Source organism: Protopterus annectens, chromosome 6.part0, assembly GCF_019279795.1.
Source record: "Protopterus annectens isolate FY-2018-M chromosome 6.part0, PAN1.0, whole genome shotgun sequence".
In the NCBI taxonomy this organism is placed as follows: domain Eukaryota; kingdom Metazoa; phylum Chordata; order Ceratodontiformes; family Protopteridae; genus Protopterus; species Protopterus annectens.
In genome coordinates, this window is record NC_056737.1 from 1,382,679,193 (window position 1) to 1,382,700,293 (window position 21,101).

At 39.4% G+C, this 21,101-nt stretch overlaps 1 protein-coding gene across 3 annotated transcripts in view; it reads right to left on the bottom strand.

Moving 5' to 3' along the window:
* The window catches only part of NCKAP5 (NCK associated protein 5), a 1,523,932-nt gene that overhangs the window by 530,571 nt on the left and 972,260 nt on the right, over nucleotides 1–21,101 (bottom strand). For all 3 annotated transcript variants that reach the window (XM_044074934.1, XM_044074933.1, XM_044074932.1), the window contains one exon: nucleotides 8,318–8,386. In XM_044074934.1, the coding sequence (XP_043930869.1) occupies nucleotides 8,318–8,386 (69 nt within the window). The remainder of the gene's footprint in view (nucleotides 1–8,317; nucleotides 8,387–21,101) is intronic.

The window sequence follows — 21,101 nt, forward strand, 5'->3', positions numbered from 1 at the left end:
CTGATGACCTTTCAGTAGAGCCATTGACTGACAGACACCAAGTCAACCACCACTACTGCACAATCTGGAACAAAATTGGACCTACACTATTAAGTATATTACGCATAGAAAAAAATCTGCAAAACATCAAAGACAGAGTTCTGTCTATTTTACTTGACAGCATAATCATATTGGTGTTTGGGAGGTTTGGCATGAGAGTCACTTTGCAAGAGATCCAGTTGTATGATAGTCTACAAATGGACAAGGACTGTGTGGTATTTCCTACTCTCAATAAGTGATAATGGAATGGGCTGAAGAGATGCAGCAAACGGATGCTGTAATTTCCTCAGCAATGAAGGAGATGTTGTGTCATTACAATATTCAAACTATGAGAAAACAGGTTAAATGAAATCATTTGGCATATCAAATCATAATCAGTGTTGTATGTTGGATCTCTGACTAATGAAACAGATTTGGACTTTTTATTGTTAATTTTGCTGTTTGCTTCAGTTTCAGTTAAACCTGCAGGAGGCCATCTTAGGTCTTTATTTTTTACTCTGTGTCCCTTGTTTCTAGTAAAAGTGTTTTGTTGAAATTCTAAAGATGAAAACTGCTGTGGGTGGAAACAGTGAGACTGTATGTGCATGTGTGGAGACACAGGCTCAGTCTGAACCTGAAACACCTCAGAGTATTTGGCTTTATCCAAGACCAAGAGACAGTATTGTCAGAATTAGCAGTGACAGTGGCATGGGGGAGTGCTCTTCATGTTTAGAATTGAGGGGTGTATTATTATGACTTTAAACACCGCAGTTTGTTTCCTAATGCACTGTACTTTTCAAGTTTTAGAACTTGCAGTTATATTTTTTCCCGATTAGGATCTACAGAAAGTTTTGGTATTATAGCTGACTAACTATGCAAAAGAAATATGAAGTACAAAATGTCCACAGAATTCTTTGCTACAGCTCTAGGCATGTCAGCCTTAGATATGCTGATTTCATCTTTTTATTAAACCTGAAATTCTGTAATCAGAGTCAGTTGCTGCATTTCCAAAGAGATATCAATTTAGCTAAGTACATGCAATAGATATTGAAGAATTGTTCTGAATACAAGAGAAGGGAATGTAATTTGGACTACGACATGGATTCATGCATTGCATCATTGAAGGTCAGACATATAATATAGAACTACCAGGGAATGAAAGACATAAAGAAGGAAGAACAAACAATATGAAGAATAATCACAGAAGGAAAACTTACGATTCATGTCAAGAAATGTTACTTGAAAATGGTGGTACTCTGGAAAGCACAGCAACATAGGATGGTGGAATGGATATGTATAAAGAACTGAAAGATAATTATCAGCAATAGAAATGGTACAGTTATGTTTATAACAGCTGTGTAGTACTGGGCAAGTAGTAAGAAAAGTCAGTATGAAATCCAGTGGTGACTCAAGAGAATCATCATCAGTAGAAAAAAGAAAATGCATTTCTACAAAGAGTCTAAAAAGTCAACCCCCCCAAGTACAATATGTTGTTGTAAAGATCACATTACTCCTGAGTAATAACAGAACAGATGTGGTGTAATGAAGGATAATGAAGATTACACAGTTTATTACTCAGAATAGTTATGAAAAAAGTACTACTGTCAAGCAGATTTCTCAGCATTGGTGACAAGCAGCTTTCACAGGATGTCATGAATCACTTGCTACATGGCTAAGTGGGTTAGTCTGTTGACTTTTTTGTATATCTGTATCTACATCTATATCTATATCAATATCTATCTATCTATCTATCTATCTATCTATCTATCTATCTATCTATCTATCTTACTATCTATCTTACTATCTATCTATCTATCACTTTTTTTTTAATTTTTCCAAGTGTTTTGGGTTTCTAATACCATGACTGGAATGGACTCCATTCCTAAGTCAAAGTATGATTAAAGTTCATGAAATTAGTATTGTTTTAATCTTTGATGTTAGTCAGAAGTTCTCTTCGCAGCACCCACAATGTGCCCAGTACTGACTCCTTCTGTAATTCATATGGAGTTACATGTATTGGTAATATATCTAAATATGACTATACATTTTTTTTATATGACCATTGCTCCTACTACTATAGGAACTGTCTGGGTATCCTTCTTCCAGATTGCCTTCACTTCTGCCTGTAAATCCTGGTATTTTATGACTTTATGTCTCTCTGTATGTTAGACTTTTGTCTTCTTTTCATGGACCACTATATCTGGTTTCTCGCATCTGTTTTTTGAACTGTTGGTAATGGGTGATCCCATGTGATGTAGACGTCATCGTTTTCTATGATGCTTTCTGGCTCATTCTTCCAATGTTTTTCAGCTAATTCAATATTACAATACTTGCACAATCCCCAATATTACAGTCTTGATACACTAATATGCCTTTCACTACACAGTCTTTCTGCCATTAGTGTATCACAACCAGAAACACGATGTGCGACTGCTTCCAATTCTGTTTTACAAAACCTACATTTGTCTGTTTCTGTCACTTTTTCAAAGGACTTTAAAAACCAACATGTACACAGTCCACTATCTCGGGCCGCCAATATTAACCTTTTGTCTTTTGGTTTGAATACACCTCACCTCACCAATTCCTGAGTTCTATCCTGATCAACATAAGGTTATTTCAAGTGTTTTCTATACTTGCAAGCAACTATATTTATGCATTTTCCACATTTCTTTCCTTCTCATTTCATCCTTCACCTTATATTCTTTCTTTTGATTTTTGGCACCTTCAGTTGCTGCCTGATTTTTATCTTCTTCTGGTTTGATTTCCATTCCCACTTGACACCGATATGTTTCTGGTAAACTAAGCAGGGAAGTCATTTTACTCTTATTCTCCTCGTGTTTTAAACCTTTCACTACATTCACTACATTCGGGCCTTGTGAGGTCAGCAGATATGTATGCAGTCCTATGATTGTCGATCTATACTTATAATTCCTCCTTCAGAATGAAAATATACAGTCTTGGTATACACTGATTTCTATAAATCATTTGATAAGCATGAAGCATCCTTCTTCTTTTCTGACCAACTGTTCCAATTCATTTTAGGGCCAATCAGTCACTCCACAACTGTAAGTTAGGACAGAAAGAGCATTTTGATGTATAGCTTGGACTTTGTGATGTCAGCTCTGTTTTCAGTATTAACTTTAGTATTCAAAAATATTCCACACTAAGTTTTATTTGCATTTGTTCATGTTTTATTGTTGATCCTTCATCAGTTCCCAAATATTTATATACTCTCTCTTGCTGAACTTCTTTTATATCACATTCCTGTCCCAGGCTGGTGTTTCCTTGGTGTTACAGCTTTCCTGCTTTAAAGATTGCCTTTGCACATTTATCAAGACCAAATGACATTCTTACATCATCTGAAAAAGTTTTGACCGTTTGCAGTTGTGCTTTCTGTTCCTTATTTGATGAACTATACAGCTTAAATCATCCAAAAAATATGAGAAATCTTTACATGTTGGTTTTTGGGAAACAATTGTAGCCATGACCTAATGTGTTAAGTAGCCAGCTTAATGGGCTAAGGGTAAGATGAAAGAGCAGCGGTGACAAAGCGTTACCCTGGAATATCCCCCTTTGAATTTTTATCCCTGGAATAATAATTTTTTTCCTTTATCATGGCTTAACTGCAAAGTAGTTTGCCACTGTTTCATGGTCGCTGTAATCTAATCTATCAGTGTAGGGTGTATCTTATACATTTTTAAGCACTCTTTTATCAATGAATGTGGAATACTGTCAAATCTTTTGTATTCCATCCTTGCCATACTTAGATTCACACCCTTTTTACATTTCTCCATTATGACTTTATATAACAACAAATTATCCTTTATTCCATATGACTTTCTTTTGTTACCATTTTTCTATTGTCATAATTTAGTTTTACATATCACCTACATAGCAGGTTTTATGCCAGCAGAGACTACTTGTCAAAAATGAAGCCAAGTCTCTGAAGTTATAAAGTTGAGGTCTTACCAATAGGCCACTGGACTGTTGTGGCCCTGTCACAAAAGTAAAAACAAGGAAGGATGGATTAGAAATGAGATTATTAAGAGATTAGTATTTTTTTCTAGAAAGGCTGTGTGGGTATTGGTTAGTTTCCTCAATGATAAGAATGTGAAACTAAAATATGGTGTTTTTTTATTAAAGAATACATCATACAAATTGTTTGTGAAGCTTATCTTTAAGGTAGGAAACCATACAGACGTGGTTGTCTGAATAGTTCTAATCTGCTAACGGTAGGTAATTATGCATGAAAATAGTGAGAAAGGGGCCACCATCACCAGAACACTGTGGACATTACGGATCCACCAGAACACTGTGGACATTACGGATCAAACATTCTTTTACACACGAATGTACTTGTGTTCATACATTTGCAACTGTGATGGACTTCCACAGAATAGGTAAATACTACTGAGATTTTCCATATCTATTAATTTTAGTGGATGTCCTGCTTCAAATGACAGTACACCTCCTCAATTTGTCAGTCAGCTCCCCTCCCCAATTTTCATTATCCTCATAGGACTGTCAGTCGGGTCTTAGTTACTTTCCTACCTTTTGAATGCCTAAACATTTTATTGACCTTCTTTTTCTCCTCTTAAGAAGACACCAATCCACAGTGATGCCATAGGAACTAGATTTTGAAGAACATTCCTCTATAAGTCTTTTTTTAAGTCTCTCCTTTTTTTTTTTTTTTTTTTGGTGATTAAGCTGAATTCAAAGGGTTCTTACAGTGATGCTGGTCAGTATTGTTGAATCTAATATTAATTTTATATCAACGATATATCACAGTAATTCCATAAACTAGCAAAAAATCCCTGGTATATTTGTGAGTGAAAGAGATCTACTTGCAGCAGGCACATATGATAACACAAGATTCCATGACTTGAAAAATATAAGAGGATGCAGCAGGGAATATAGGGTAGAAGCCAGGTTATCCATAGCAAATGGTGGAATTGGATCTTTTGAAGGTTAAACAACTGGAGCTGAATGAAGTTTGATAAAGTATAAAATGAGTAAATATACAATTCTGCAAAGTCATATAACATGTGATGCCACCCTGACGTAATCTAGTCTACTGCATCTCACTGTGACTCATTGTGATTCATTGCGACTCTCCATGCTTTGGAACAAAATTCCAAATTACATCAGGCACTAACACTCTTCAAGAGAAACCTTGTCGAGTGGATGGGTAACAGAAAATACATCCCTGGGATCACTTCATTGGCTCTGCTTGACAGAGGATCAGTTAATTAATCAATGGGGCGCCGAAAGCCGACACACTCTTGCTAGGCTTATAAATGCCCACGGGCAGACAGCCTATTTCCTACCTATGAACCTACGAACCTATGAACTAACATTTCAGACTTCATCCATAGTATTAGAATGAAAGTACAGTGCAATACACTGTAGCTACAAGCTATAGCAACCTGACATCCTGTATTCCAGTTATGTAGTTACATTTCTCAGGTCTGGTAAAGCCCAGAAGTGTCACCAAATTCATCCTGTAAATTCCGGTTCCACTGATCTCGTGCATTTTGCAGTCAGTGAGTCACTCACTCACTGTAAATTACAAGCTTTTAAAATTCAACATCAAAGTCATTATTAATGACAAAGTGAATTTTAAATCTGTGAAGCCAGACACAAAGTGAAAGTGTGTCTAGAAGTTTTAAGAAATCATCAATTAAAGCCATATATGCTTGAACTTTCTTTTTGGGGACAGCCTAGCAGGTGTGATGAAGTAAATCTGTAGGAAAAGTCTATCAGAAAAGCTGAGCTCACTCCGAATTTACTATACTTCTAATCCACAAGTAGAGCTGAGCAGACTAATAAACTTCACACTGGATTATGTACATCCAAGAACACTGCAAGTTTATTAAAACCAAACTTAAATACGATTAAAGCGTTTGAGCGCTTTTGTCCCCTTGTTGTTTGGTTTCATCACCCTTGTTTCTTGGTCTTATGCAACGAGATTCATTTCTCTTACACTTTCAAAAAATATTACACATAAGAAAGTGCCTTATAGCTTTTTTTTAAGATTATATCTCCCACTAGGAAAAGTTACATTAAACATTTTTGAATTCATTAAGGAATTGGTATATGGCACAGAACCCATTCTATAAAGGAAGCTATCCATTAGAGGATTCACACAAATGTGCACGCACACACAGACACACACAGGCACACACACAGACACACACAGGCACACACACAGACACACACACACACACACACACACACACACACACACACACACACACACACACACACACACACACACAGGCACACACACACACACACACACACACACACACACACACACACACACACACACACACACACACACACACACACACTGCATAGATCACAGACAAATACAGAGGTCACCTATTGGCATGAGGAGGCCAAAAACCCTTCATAAAGGGCATGAGTATACAAGGAAGACATGAAGACCTCCCAAAGTAGGCACCACAGCCAAGAAACAAAAAACAGAACTATCTATGTGCAGCCTACATAAACTCATTTCCTGAAGAGTTTTGTCATCAGCAGAGTAAAGTTCCTGTATATCCTGTAAAAGTATACTGACCTTTACAGGAGACTTCCTGTACTTCTGAAACGAGTCCTATAAAAGTATACTCACCTTTACAGGAGACTTCCTGTACTTCTGAAACGAGTCCTATAAAAGTATACTGACCTTTACAGGAGACTTCCTGTACTTCTGAAACGAGTCCTATAAAAGTATACTCACCTTTACAGGAGACTTCCTGTACTTCTGAAACGAGTCCTATAAAAGTATACTGACCTTTACAGGAGACTTCCTGTACTTCTGAAACGAGTCCTATAAAAGTATACTCACCTTTACAGGAGACTTCCTGTACTTCTGAAACGAGTCCTATAAAAGTATACTGACCTTTACAGGAGACTTCCTGTACTTCTGAAACGAGTCCTATAAAAATATACTCACCTTTACAGGAGACTTCCTGTACTTCTGAAACGAGTCCTATAAAAGTATATTCACCTTTACAGGAGACTTCCTGTACTTCTGAAACGAGTCCTATAAAAGTATACTCACCTTTACAGGAGACTTCCTGTACTTCTGAAATGAGTCCTATAAAAGTATATTCACCTTTACAGGAGACTTCCTGTACTTCTGAAACGAGTCCTATAAAAGTATACTCACCTTTACAGGAGACTTCCTGTACTTCTGAAATGAGTTTCTTTGTCGTTGTTTTCAACGCCTTATTTCTGAAGCTCCGGTAAAGGTACAGACATAAAACTAAGGCAGCAGGAGGAATCTACAAGCTGACATGATTTGCTAGGAACACATAGTGAAGTGTTCACCTGGAGTTATTAAGGAGTAATTGCAAAAAGGCATAAAGAATATAACACATCTCAATGTTTAAATGAATAATGCAAAAATAGAGTGACACTGCCTTGTTGGGGTGGTGTATTCAAGCACCGGCTTTTAGTAAAAATGGCATTAAAACATGGTGGATAATGTGAAGATGTTCTGAGAGATAAATGCTGTTTTGGTAAAGCATTTGTTACTATTAGCTATATTTTCATATTTGCTGCTTATTGAATCATGTACGTGCAATTCACTTGTGCATATAGGCTTTATAAATCTCAGTTTGCCTACACTGTCAAAATGTCAGCACCCCCTTATTTAATATGACTTCTTAGGTCATACAGCTTTTGATAATGTTAGCTACAGTAACAGACATCACTTACGTTTTCTTTATTTACATGGTGCAATATACAATTACCAAACCATGACAGACACATGGTTTAATGCTATTATGAGTAATGAACAGGCAAAGATCATACTGCTCCCCAAAATAGATATAATACGCCAAAGCAGGTATACTAAACAATTAAATCAAGTCCTCTATCTAGCAAAGTAAAATCTGGTCATTGCCATGTAAAAACATTAATGGATTTTGAATGCATTGAGTATGTTTTGCATCTCCAACAGATTAATCAGCACAAACCCCAGAAGATGAAAGTAAAAGCAGTTAGTAGATTAAGAACCCTTATTTAACCCATGTATTTTTTTCTCATCGTTGATGGGTAATTAAAACATATTAATTTACATAACAATCTGATTCCACTCCATGACCTCAGTTCCATGGAGCACCCAAACAATCACACTAATTATCTGATAATATGGACTACCGCAGAATGAATGCTCTTTTCAAAAGTGTTATGCATATATTATAAAGAGAATCGACTGACCTAATGGCAAGTGACAGCATAAATGAATAAAATGAAATGATAAGCATGTTTAGGAAATACTTCTTACCTCATCAAGGCATCGCTCATACTGTTCTCTCTGGTTTTCGTTTTCTAGTGCCAATGCTGAGTTTTCTGCCTGTGAAAAATATAGAAAACAACTGGGTTTAACAAGACTTATGTCATTTTATACTTATGTCTTTATGTGTGTGTGTGCCTGTGTGTGTCTGTGTGCGAGTGCACGTTTGTGTGAATCCTCTAATGGATATGGAGAAGTATAGTTGGAAATTCAGTTTATTTATTTACTTCATTTTATTTTTATTTATTTATATTTGCTTACCAGGGTAGTGCACTGATCGATGCTAATTAATTTCAGGCTCAGCCGAGGTGAAATATAAACATTTTGTAAACAAAAAAACCCGGAAATGTAAGCAATAATAAACTGCTTCATGAATGCCTACACGAAGTGTACGCAATCTGTATTCAAGAACATCCTTACCACATTTGTTGTGCTTTCTAGCCACTCACACAGATGGCACTAAGTGTACATGTAGTCTACACTTTGTGGTAACCAGTATGAATCCTCCTTGATATTTAAGGCTGCAAGAACATCAACAGGAAAACTAAAATTAGGAGGAATAAGGTATGAGCTATGCTTGTGCTGTCTGTTCACTCAGAAAGGTGCACACTTAATGTAGAGTTAGTATAGGCATTAATGGATTCCAGGGATATATAATCAGGCATGTGTGTGTGTGTGTGTGTGTGTGTGTGTGTGTGTGTGTGTGTGTGTGTATATATATATATATATATATATATACATACATACATATATATATATATATATGTATATACATACATATATATATATATATATATATATATATATATATATATATATATATATATATATATATATATATATATATATATACCTATATCAAAATCAAAGTAAACTTTATTGTCGATAGCATATACACAGCAGTGCAAGCTGAACGAAATTACATTGCTTTCATCCCTGTGCAAAACATAACAATGAACACATAGTTTGAATGACAGTAAGACTAATGCACATACAGTAACAATTAAAATATTAACAACACAATAAATTACCACAATTGGACAGAAAGACATTAGACAGTATTATACTAGTTGGTACAGCAAGACTATGTCTTCACATTGTGATTGCTTAGATATTGCATTTCATCAGCTGTAATATGATATATTCTGATGTTCATATTGCACATGTATGGAGTGGTGACTCACTCCTGACTATTGCACATTCAAGAAGTAATAGCATAAGAAATCAGTCTAACTGTCCCAGCTACTGAAGCAATTTGCCAGAGTGATTACTATAGCGGATACTTCATAGCAAGTGGCATATTGATCTAATTATTTGCTGTCATGCCTGGCATTCAAGTTCACATATATATTTGTTTCTAAACTGAGTCGATCTTTAGTAAATCCCAGGAGAGGAGGAGAGACATGGAAAGGAGATAGGTTAGGTATAAGCAGGAGCATTTGGCTTGGATGAAGTACTTTTTGAGTTGCATTCTGAATTTGGAATAAGTGTGAATTTCCTTTATGTTTATGGAGACAACCTGCCAAGGAGTAGGTGCCTAAGAGAAGAAAGCATGCACAGTTTGTAACTAAACTGTGTAATCTGGTTCTAGGAGTAATGACAGATGTACATTTTAGCAAAAAAAACCCAAAACAAACAAAAAAAAACCAAATGAATGTTATGTAAGTACCTCTGTATGGGAAAAAAAAGTTTCTAATGCTACTTATTAAATCCACAGTCAGTCTTTATGCAGTTTTAATTCCCAGCAACATAATGCATATTCAGCAACATACCTTTTTTATTCTGCAACTAAATTACTTGTGATATGTTTAAAAAATGTTTTTGTTTACAGATGCGCTAAATAAGTTTGATGACTTATGGATTCTTCATGGCTGTGCTAATGTTCAAATGCATATTGACATAAATGATAATGCAAATTCTAGCTAAACAAAAATGCAGATGTATAGCCAGAGTGGTGAATATCCACCTTCCCACCTCAAAACACATGGTGTGGCAAGAAAATCCTTACTCTTCTCCCAGGTATTTTTTGATATCTTTCATAAGGACCATTGACCAGTGTTACGGTCCTTTTGTGGCCCAGGATTGCTCTTTTAACTAGCACTAGCTAAATCTAATACATGAACTACTGTTGTTGCACTTTTTTCCACAATGGCAGTCTTCAACTATACTTTTTAGCCCATAAAAAATAATGTACTCCCTTTCTAGTCATGAGAGGATATTTAAGTACTTTATCCAACATCAGTAGTTGAATAACTCCCAACAAAGGGTTCCTGCTTGCTCAAAAGTTGGAGTAACTGGAAAACATATGTTGGTCCATAGAGAAGTATTGCATCACAATTGCTTTCCAGTGTCTTTCTGTTTTTGCCATAGAACTGATACTTTATGCCAGTATTTATGACTTGTTCCTATCTAGTTCTGATAGCAATATCACAAGAATATCTGCAGCATGGGAGTAAACAAAAATATAGTAAGCAAGGATGTTCATGCATTCGCAGCAGTAACATTGCATACGTGTTATGACTACTTCCTATAAAATAATCCACTTATGCTATACTGACAAGGTAAAAAAGTCTAAAACATGGCATTTTTATAGCTAATGGGGATTGGTTTTATTGGCCTAAATTATCCATAAAGAATTAAATATTAAAAAGTAAAAAAAGTCAAGGCTATTCTTTTTAGCTGAAATACTGGTATATCCTTAAGGGTCATTTGCCTATACCCCATGGGCCTCCACTACATGAGGTTTGAAACATTGCCCAGTGACGACTCTAGCTTAGTTGAGTCATTGTTTTATGTGAGTGTGTGTGTGTGTGTGTGTGTGTGTGTGTGTGTGTGTGTGTGTGTATATATATATATATATATATATTTTTTTTTTTTTTTTTTTTTTTACTGAATGTTTTCCTTGTGTAACTTTTTACCATTTTCGTGGTTATTATGGCTGTTATACAACCTGGCTACAGGTATGTCACAGAAATGCACCAGTACTGTACTAACACAAGGGCACCACGTGTAAGGCCACACCAGAGAATGCAACACTGGCGGTGGAGACAGATTGTACCAGTTGCCATGTTAGGTTCATTCATCTGAAATTAATTTGCTGATATTTCCATTCCTTATTATGCATATTGACCAGTAGTATTTCTATTCCACATAATAGAGGTTTGCAGCAAACTAAGATCCTTAATGAATCATAGCCTCTTTCAGTTATCTGTGAACAGTCCTAGGTAAATTATAATGCAGCAGAAAACTACACAAATGGTTCACAATCATTATTCCCAGCATAATGCAAGTTTTATAGTGCTGGTAATAGCAGGTAGCAGAGGAGTGACCCTCTCCTGTGCCAGGACATTTACAAAGGGATTTTGAGTTATCATGTTATCTTCGTAACTATCTATAAAACACTTCTGTTTTTTTTTTCTCATACACATTAGACAGATGAAGGCTTTAAAAAGTGAATGCCCTTTCTGTCTTTACAGAGAAAGTTACTGTCCATAACTCTCCTTAACTGCTGGACAAAAAGCGACATATTTCATTCTAAATTTCAGTTAGAGATATTCTGAAATTCAGTCACTCTTTTACTCTCTTTTATCTGTCTTCAGTTTCTGTACTACTATGGTTATAATATGTTTAATTACCCTAGCACTAGACCCCCCCCCTATACTGTATAGAAGGACAAGGCTCTCTATTCGACCTTACCAGCCAATCAGTAAAACAGTCACTGTACCTATCCAGGCATGTCCAAAGGGCAGTTTCAGGTGTACTCTCCGGTCCAACTGGTGAATCTTGGCATTTTGAGGCAATGTTACAATTACCTCATGTACACAGACAACCCTCTCCTCCTTCCACCAAACACCAACACATGTGAGAGATGCAATTATACAGCCAAACTGGAGGCTAAGCTCTGTCAACCCAAGACTGGACCAGGCAGTCAAGAGGAGAAGGAAATTACTTGCATCACACTATCAGTCTCACATAGACCTATGAAACCAGCACTGGCAAAAAACACACATAAATACACAAAAACATACTCGGAGACTCTAAATAAAAATCTGCAGAAGCAAAAGAGACCTCCAAAGCAGACATCCAAGCAACCTCCACCCCCCCCTCCCAACACAAACCATGAAACACATACTTCACAAAACCAGTGTGCCACACAATCACAGCCCTTAAGGCAAAATAACATACCTAACACACTAGTAATAGGTGACTCTATAGTCAGGCACACTGACGTCCCACTCACTAGGCTGAACAAGGAGAAGGTTACTGTTAGCTGCCTGTCAGGTGACAGGATCCACCACATAACACAAGCACTCAGGTCACTCCAGAACAAGTACAAATATGACTCTGTCATTGTCCATGTTGATGTGAATGACCTGAGCCATACCTCCCTGGACTACATGAAAAGAGACATGGAGGAGCTCCCTGATAACCTAGCCCAGACCGGTATGACCCTGACCCTGAGTAGCATCCAGCCCTCACCAAGAATGATACCACAGTATAGAGAAAAAAATTATCAATTTCAACAATTGGCTAAGCTTCTGGTGTCATTCAAAGGGCATCCAGTGTCTGTCAGCCTGGGATGACATGCTCGACAAGCCACGCTGCTTCGCTAGAGATGGCTTGCACCTGTCACGCTTAGGCTTTCGAATACTGGCCAAGGCTCTTGCCACCCCCCATAGGGCCTTTTTTAGGCATGAATCAAAAGACAAACCCATCACCATAAATAGCACAAGTAACAAAAAAATGAGGGTAATGCTACTCAATGCCAGAAGTCTAAACCTCAAAATGCACGCACTCAAGGCACTCCTCAGTATAGAGAAAATCGATATATGTGCAGTAACTGAAACCTGGTTTAAGGCTCCAGAGAGCACCCGCAGCACTATCAGGCTACAACTCATACCATACATTTCAGCCACAAAACCCAGACAGAAATACAAAGGCAGGGGAGTATCCATATTCATCAAGGATACCCACACCTCCAGGTTAGTGGCACAGCACAATGCTTCAGAGATCATCCACGTGCAACTAACAATGGGCAAAACTGCTATTCAAATTATAGCTTGCTACAGATCACCCACCATGTCCCAGGACCCCCACTCTGCATTCCTGGAAACACTGGGAAACATAAAGGTCCTACCAAACACTCTGATATTGGGTGATTTCAATTACCCAAACATTAACTGGGAGAACTACTCAAGTACAAACTCCCTTGCCCAACATTTCCTAGAATTTATAAACTCAAATGTCCTGGATCAACTGGTCAACACCCCCACCAGAGGTGACAACATATTGGACCTGGTCATCACCATCATGGGCGACCGGTGTTCCACATTGGAGGTCAACCCCTCGCTGGTTAGATCTGACCATAAACTAATCACTTTGGATATCCACATTCCGCCACCACCCCCGGTTAAAGAAATCACTGTGAAAAACTTTTCAAAAGCAAACTTCACGTTACTGAAGACCGAGGTGGGAAGTTTCAAAGCCCTCATGCTAAAGGATAGCGCTGTCCAAGCTGCTAAATCCTTTACTAATGCACTCTATGGGCACCTACAAGAATCCATGGACCGTATTATCCCAAACAAAACCAAGACTCATTCCTCCAAGAAAAGGAAACCAGTCTTTTAGACCTCTGCCATAAGCAAGCTATACAATAGAAGGAGGAAACTAGTACAGAAAAGAGTAAAATCCCAAGAAGGGAAGACATCCCTGATCAGCATCAGCAAGAAACTACATTCCCTCATAAAATCATCCAAGGCAAGCTTCAAAAGAAAAATTGCCATGGACTCCAAAGATAACCATAAGGCATTCTTTAGCTATATCAAGAATTTAAGTGGCAATTCTCAGATCTGCTCGGAGTTAGTGCAGAATGGCACAAAATACACTGAACCGACCGATATAGCCAACATCCTGGCAGACAGGTTCAGTGCAAACTTCACCACCCTCTCAGCCCCAAAAGGGCCCATAACTATACCAGAAGAATGTAGTGCCCCTGAAATCACAGACACTCAGGTTAAAACAGCCCTCTCCAAAGCCAAAAACACAGCATCAATGGGACCGGACGGTGTCCCAGGCTGCATCCTACACGAGCTCAAAGATGAACTAACCCCCACACCTAAGCACACTGTTTAAACTCAGCCTCTTCACAGGCTCTCTGCCCACAGAGTGGTGCACAGCAACAGTTATTCCACTCTACAAAGGTGGGGCAACAACGGACCCCGGGAACTGTTGTAGTTGTATCTTTCGGCTTTTCCCGGTTAGGGGTCTCCACAGTGGAACTCCAGTCCACTAATGATTGGCAGTAGATTTTTACGTACTGACTTGCCAGGCCTGATGCACAACCTTCAATGAAGGTACGTTCATTCACGCATGTCTCCACACAGAAGACGCTTTAGCTGAGAATCGAACAGGACAACGTCTTACTGTGAGGCGACAATGCTACCGCAGCACCACCACCGCAGTTTCCCCACCACCGCAGTTTAAGCCTGACTAGCATGGTCTGCAAAACTATGGAGCGCATCATCATCAATCTCATTAACAGAGACATTGGAAACCTCCGAATACCGGACCCTACCCAGTTTGGCTTTGTTAAGGGCAGATCATGCCTCCTAAACCTGGTTGAGTTCTTTGAGACAGTTACCAAGGCTATAGATGAGGGAAAGGTGGTCCACACAGCCTACCTAGACTTTGCAAAGGCCTTCAACACCATTCCCCACTCAGATATTATAGACAAGCTCACCAGCCTGAACATAAACCCCTACATCACGAGATGGGTTGCCAACTGGCTCATGGACAGAACCCACATGGTAAGAGTTGTGGGAGCTAGATCTGATTCTAAACCGGTTACAAGTGGTGTTCCCCAGGGCTCTGTCCTAGGACCCCTCCTGTTCGGCATATACTTCTCAGAGGTACAGGCAAGCACAGGAGGACTATGGCTGACCAAGTTCACAGACGACTGCAAACTAGGGGCTATAATTGACTCTCCAGCTGACACAGACATCCTCAAAAAGGGTCTCACTGAGACAGATACCTGGTATCAAAACCATGGCCTCTAGCTAAGTGCCAAAAATTGCATAGTCATCCCCTTTGTAAAAAACAAAGTACCCACAAACTACCACATAGGTGGTAGCCCCCTAAATATGGAAGACAGAATAAGGGATCTGGGGATCCAAGTAGATAGTAACCTCTCCTTTGATAATTGCATTGCCAAAGTGGTTAGAAAATCCTTCTATGTGGCCCACCTAATCACAAAAGGGTTTGCATCCAGATCGAAAAAGGTCATTGGGCCCTTCTATTCATCACTCATCTGATCCATCATAGAGTACAATGCCCCATTTGGGATGTACCTTACAAGACACCTGCAACAACTAGAAAGACCACAGAATACCTCACCAAGAGGATCACTGGCCTCAAGCAAATGCCCTATGCAGCTCGACTGAAGAAACTCCGCTGTACTCGGTTGCATACCGCCTACTCAGAGGTGATCTCTGCCTGACATACAAGGCCATGTCCAACCCAGAATTGATGGACATGCTCCACCTAAATAAAACCGTATCCCCTCAAGCCACACGCTCCAGGATTCTAAACCTCACCACAACAATAAATAGGATGTGCTGGAGGGATAGATGCCTGTCCCAGAGACTTCCCATGCTCTGGAACAAGATTCCAATCTACATTAGGCAGAGCTCCTCACTAACCCTCTTCAAGAGAAACCTTGATGAGTGGATGGGAAACAGAAAGTTTATCCCAGGGATCACTTCAATGGATCTGCTGGACAGAGGCACAGGGAACTAATCTAAGGGGGAGGCGAAAGCCAACACATTCCGGCTAGGCTTATAAATGCCTTCGGGCAGATAGCCTAGTACCTACCTATAAACCTATGAACCTAACGAGGAGCAAGTATGACAATGGCTATTATCTAAGCCATGGTGCTCTGGGACAGGTTACATTCATTCACTATTTGACAGACAGCATGTTTGGATACCAAGAAGAATTTCTAAATGTAGCAAGTCTAAAAGAACGTAAAGGAATTTAAAATTTGGGTGAAATAAAAAATCTGGAGGTTGTTGCTGTTGTTCTTTGTGCCATCTGGTACATCTTTGGTCTTATGGTTTCTGTCCAAGAACAGCTGTGTGTGTGTGTGTGTGTGTGTGTGTGTGTGTGTGTGTGTGTGTGTGTGTGTGTGTGTGTGTGTGTGTGTGTGTCCTTCTGTTTATGTCCTCATACAGCATCAATCATCAGCCTATCCAAACAGGGCCATTTGCATTTTCTTGAATAACTGTCCCAGTGACTGCCTAAGTACACTTCTGCATCCTTTTAAAATGATATTCTTCCTTCCTAACATATAAAAAGTCAGACCAATTTCACACTGTTGTATAGCAGATGAAACCTATACCAACAAAGTAATCATTCCGCAGTTTGGTTTAGTGTTGGTGGAAGGTAAAAATAAAAAGACACAGACAATATTGTGGGGTTTTAGAACACAGATTATTCCATAATGGGGGGAGATGGTCAGGGGTAAGTTGGAATACTGACAATATACTGAAGTAGTATGTAACCTGCAGGAATGGGTAAGGTATGGAGTACTCTGTATTATTTGATTGGATATTAGTAAGATATAAGAAAGAGGAAAAAGAAAAAAATACCGTTGTGGTTACAGAGAACCATGAGGCTAGCTGTGGGGGTGAAAGACTGTGCCTATAGGAGATGTAAAGGAGAGGATGGAGAAGTGAAGATGGTACAATACAAGCACAAAAGACAAAAAGGAAACAAGTTAATACTAACATTGACAGAGCTAGCAGAAGGGATCAAAAAATCAGCAAGGGCTTTTTAGGTACATAGCAGAAAGAAGGAAGGCAGGGTCAGAAATGAACAGGCTAAGCAAACATGGCACCAGGATCAAAAAAGACTGGAAAAAAGCATGGATGTGGAATTTGTGTGTGTATTCATTTATTTATTTAGATGTTCTTATTTGTTTACCAGGGTAGTACACTGCTCTCAATTGACTATTTGCAGGCAAAGCCCGGGTGAATAGGATCGCATAAAAAATGAACAAAACATACTTAGAGATACAAGGATATGCTAAAATAGCAAACACACACACACATATATATATATATATATATATATATATATATATATATATATATATATATATATATGTGTGTGTGTGTGTTCAAGAAACAGTTAATGTCACAACATGGATGGAAAAATGGAATTATGCTTAGCAGAGTATTATAACCAAGATGGCTTAATCTACAGGGATAGCTGCATATCACTGTATCGAGAGGTATGGAGACATTAGAAGAGGAAAGTGAAAATACTGTAAGGAAGGATACCATGGGGAGAAGACAGAGAAAAGGTATGAAAGGCTTGCAGAGGGAAGAGGGAAAAGTACAGTTTTGTACCTACCATAAATGTAGATGTTTGAGTGTTTACACTGCTGCAGTCATCACACTTGGGTTATCCTGCCGTCAGGCGGTCCCGCAGTTGGCCAGAGTTCCAAAGTCTTGGTCTGGCGTCAGTTGCTGTCGCTTCTTCCCTGACGTCAGTGCACCAGGGGTATATAAGAGGCATCCAACGCCATTTTCTTCAGTTTTTCTTGCCCCAGATGTCAGGCGCCCCCAAGTAGGTAGGCAATACATATTGCTAATAAAACATGTAAAAGGAATAAAAGGAATACCTTCAGTTACAAGCAAATACACCACAAAGGTTGAAAAGGATAGAAAAGGTATAGAAAAGTTCAGCTAGGTCAGAGGGGATGGAGGGAGGGTAACCTGGACTGCAGCAGTGTGAACACTCGAACATCTACATTTATGGTAGGTACAAAACTGTACTATGTTCATCGTGTTACACTGCTGCAGTCATCACACTTGGGTTGAATCCCAAAGCTAAGGATGGGTGGTGGAACTAAACAGGGTTTGGAGAGGCTAGTAGGCCCTGCAGAACTGCAGTAGCAAAGCCAGCTCTGGTTTTAGAGTATAGAGGTAAGTGATAGTGCTTGGTGAAGGTGTGCACTGAACTCCAAGTTGCAGCCTCCAAAATATCCTTGGTTGGTACCCCTCTGAGGAAGGCTGTTGATGTTGCTGTAGCCCTGGTGGAATGGGGCCTGATGTTACCAGGTACAGGTTTCCCATGGTGTGTGTAGCAGAAATGGATACAATGTCCTATCCATTTTGAAATGGTCTGTTTTGAGATAGCCTTTCCTTGTGATCCTGCAGCATAGGATACAAAGAGCTGGTCAGATTTTCTGAAAGCCTTAGTTTTATCCAAGTAGTAACATAATTGCCTGTGAATGTCCAAAGTGTGTAGGAGCCTTTCCCCTTTGTTCTGGGGGTTTGGATAAAAGTTGGGCAAATGAATGGTTTGGTTTAGGGCCACACTGGATACCACCTTTGGCATAAAGGAAGGGTTAGTTCATAAAGAGACTCTGTCTTGATGAAAAAATGATGAAAGGTTCCACTGCCATTAGGGCCTGTAGCTCTGAGACTCTTCGTGCTGAAGTTATTGCTAGCAGCAGGGCAGTTTTCCATGATAGAAACTGGTAAAAGCTGGTTCAAAGGGTGGTAGTGTAAGTTTTTCCAAAACAAAGTTGAGATCCCAAGTTGGTGTTGGTGCTCTCCAGGGCGGTCTTATGTTCTTAGCCCCTCTGAGGAACTGTCTTAGTAATGGATGTGGAAATATAGGAGGATCCGTGTTGTATTGAGCTGAAACAGCTGAGGCGTGGATCTTAATAGATGAAAAGGAAAGTCCTTTGTGCAACATCTCAGTTAAATATTGAAGAATCTGAGGAATATTTGGGACAAGGAGATTTTGGCCTTTAGCCTGGTTCCAGGTGCAGAATCTTTTCCATTTGTCTGAAAAGGCTTTCCTGGTGCTGTGCCTCCTGGCCTCCAGAATGACATCCATCACAGCTTTAGAGAGAAGTGTTGACTGGTTGTTTAGGTAATTTGCCATGCAGCCAGATTTAAAGTCTTGAGCTGGCTGTGTAGAATCTGATTGTTTTGCTGAGTGAGCAGGTGAGGAATTGGAGGTAAAATCCATGGTGGGCCTTGAGCCATGTTCCTTAGTATTGGATACCAGTGTTGGCGTGGCCAGTCTGGAGCAATGAGTATCATTTGTGGCCTCTCTAATCTGGCTTTCAGCAGCACCTTTGCCAGAAGAGGCAGTGGAGGAAAGGCATACACTGTCAATGTTTTCCAACTGAATGAGAGGGCGTCCACTTTCCAAGCTAGTGTGTGGTATGTCCTTGTGCAGAATTTCCATAGTTGGTAGTTTTGGGGGGAAGCAAACAGATCTATGTCTGGGCTCCCCCATTTTTGAGTTATCATTGTGAATACTTGTGGATCTAGTTTCCACTCATGAGGATCTATGATGTTTCTGCTTAGATTGTTTGCCAATGTGTTTTTTTTTCCTGGCAGGAATTGTGCTTGTAGTTGAACTTGGTAGGTCAGTGCTGTCTTCCACAAGGTCATTGCTTGCCTGCATAGGGGGTAGGAATGTGTGCCCCCTTGCTTGTTTATGTACCACATCACTGTGGTGTTGTCCGTCTTTATTAGGAGTTGTCCTGGATGTAGGAGGTCCTTGAAAGATGTTAGGGCATTTTGTACAGCTAGCATCTCTTTTTGTTTGATATGTAGATGCCTTTGATCTGCAGACCATTTGGCCTGAATACACTGTCCTCCCATGTGTGCTCCCCAGGCATAATCCGGCGATGCATCTGTTGTTATAGTTTGCCTGGTTGTGGGTAAGGTAAAAGGCTGACCCTTGTTGAGGTGACATGCCTGAGCCCACCATAGAAACTCCTGTTGAAGGCAGGGAATGAGTGGAATTATTGTTTCCAAGCTGTAGCTGTGTTGAATCCATACGCTTTTCAGATACCACTGTAATTTCCTCATATGCAGTTTTGCAAATGATATTAGTAGTATGCAATATGCCATGAATCCCAAGGCCTGCAGAATTTGTTGCCATCATTTTGAAGTATTGAGTCAGTTGTCCTTGCTTGTCTGGCATGAGATAAGCCATCTGGGCCATTGTATTTAAGCTGGCACCCAGGAATATTATGTCTTGTGAGGGCACTAGTTTTGACTTCTTTTCGTTTACTGTGTACCCTAGGCAACTTAATAGGTTTTTGACAAACGCCAGATGCTTTAAAAGAATGTCCTTGCTTTCTGCTTGAATAAGGCAGTCGTCCAGGTATGGATATATTTGAATTCCTCTTTGTCTGCAGTATGCAATTACTGGTGCCAGGCATTTTGTGAAGACCCTGGGCGCAGTAGATAAGCCAAAGGGCAGTGCAGAGAATTGGTAATGGGTTGAACCTGCTATAAATCGGAGGTATCTTCTGCAATTTTGTCTGATAGGGACATGCAGGTATGCCTCCTTGAGGTCCAACATTACTAGCCAAGCCTTCTTGCCCAGCATGGGAAGAAGTTGCTGTAGTGTTAGCATCTTGAATTTGGGTACTTCCAGATATGTGTATAGAATTGAGAGGTCCAGAATGGGTCTTCAGGCTTTGTCCTTTCGGGGAACTAGAAAGAGTCTTGAGTAAAATCCTTGTCCTTACACCTGTTGAATGGCTCTCATGTCCATGAGAGCTGAAATTTGCTTTTGAGCCTCTGCCCATTGATTTGGTGGCAGGTTTGGCATTCCTTTTATCCTTGGTAAAGTGTGAAAGTGGAATCTTTATCCTTGAGATACAATATTTAGGACCCATTTGTCTTTTGTGATGATGTGCCAGTTGTCTGTAAAAAGTGCTAGTTTTCCTCCCAAGGGA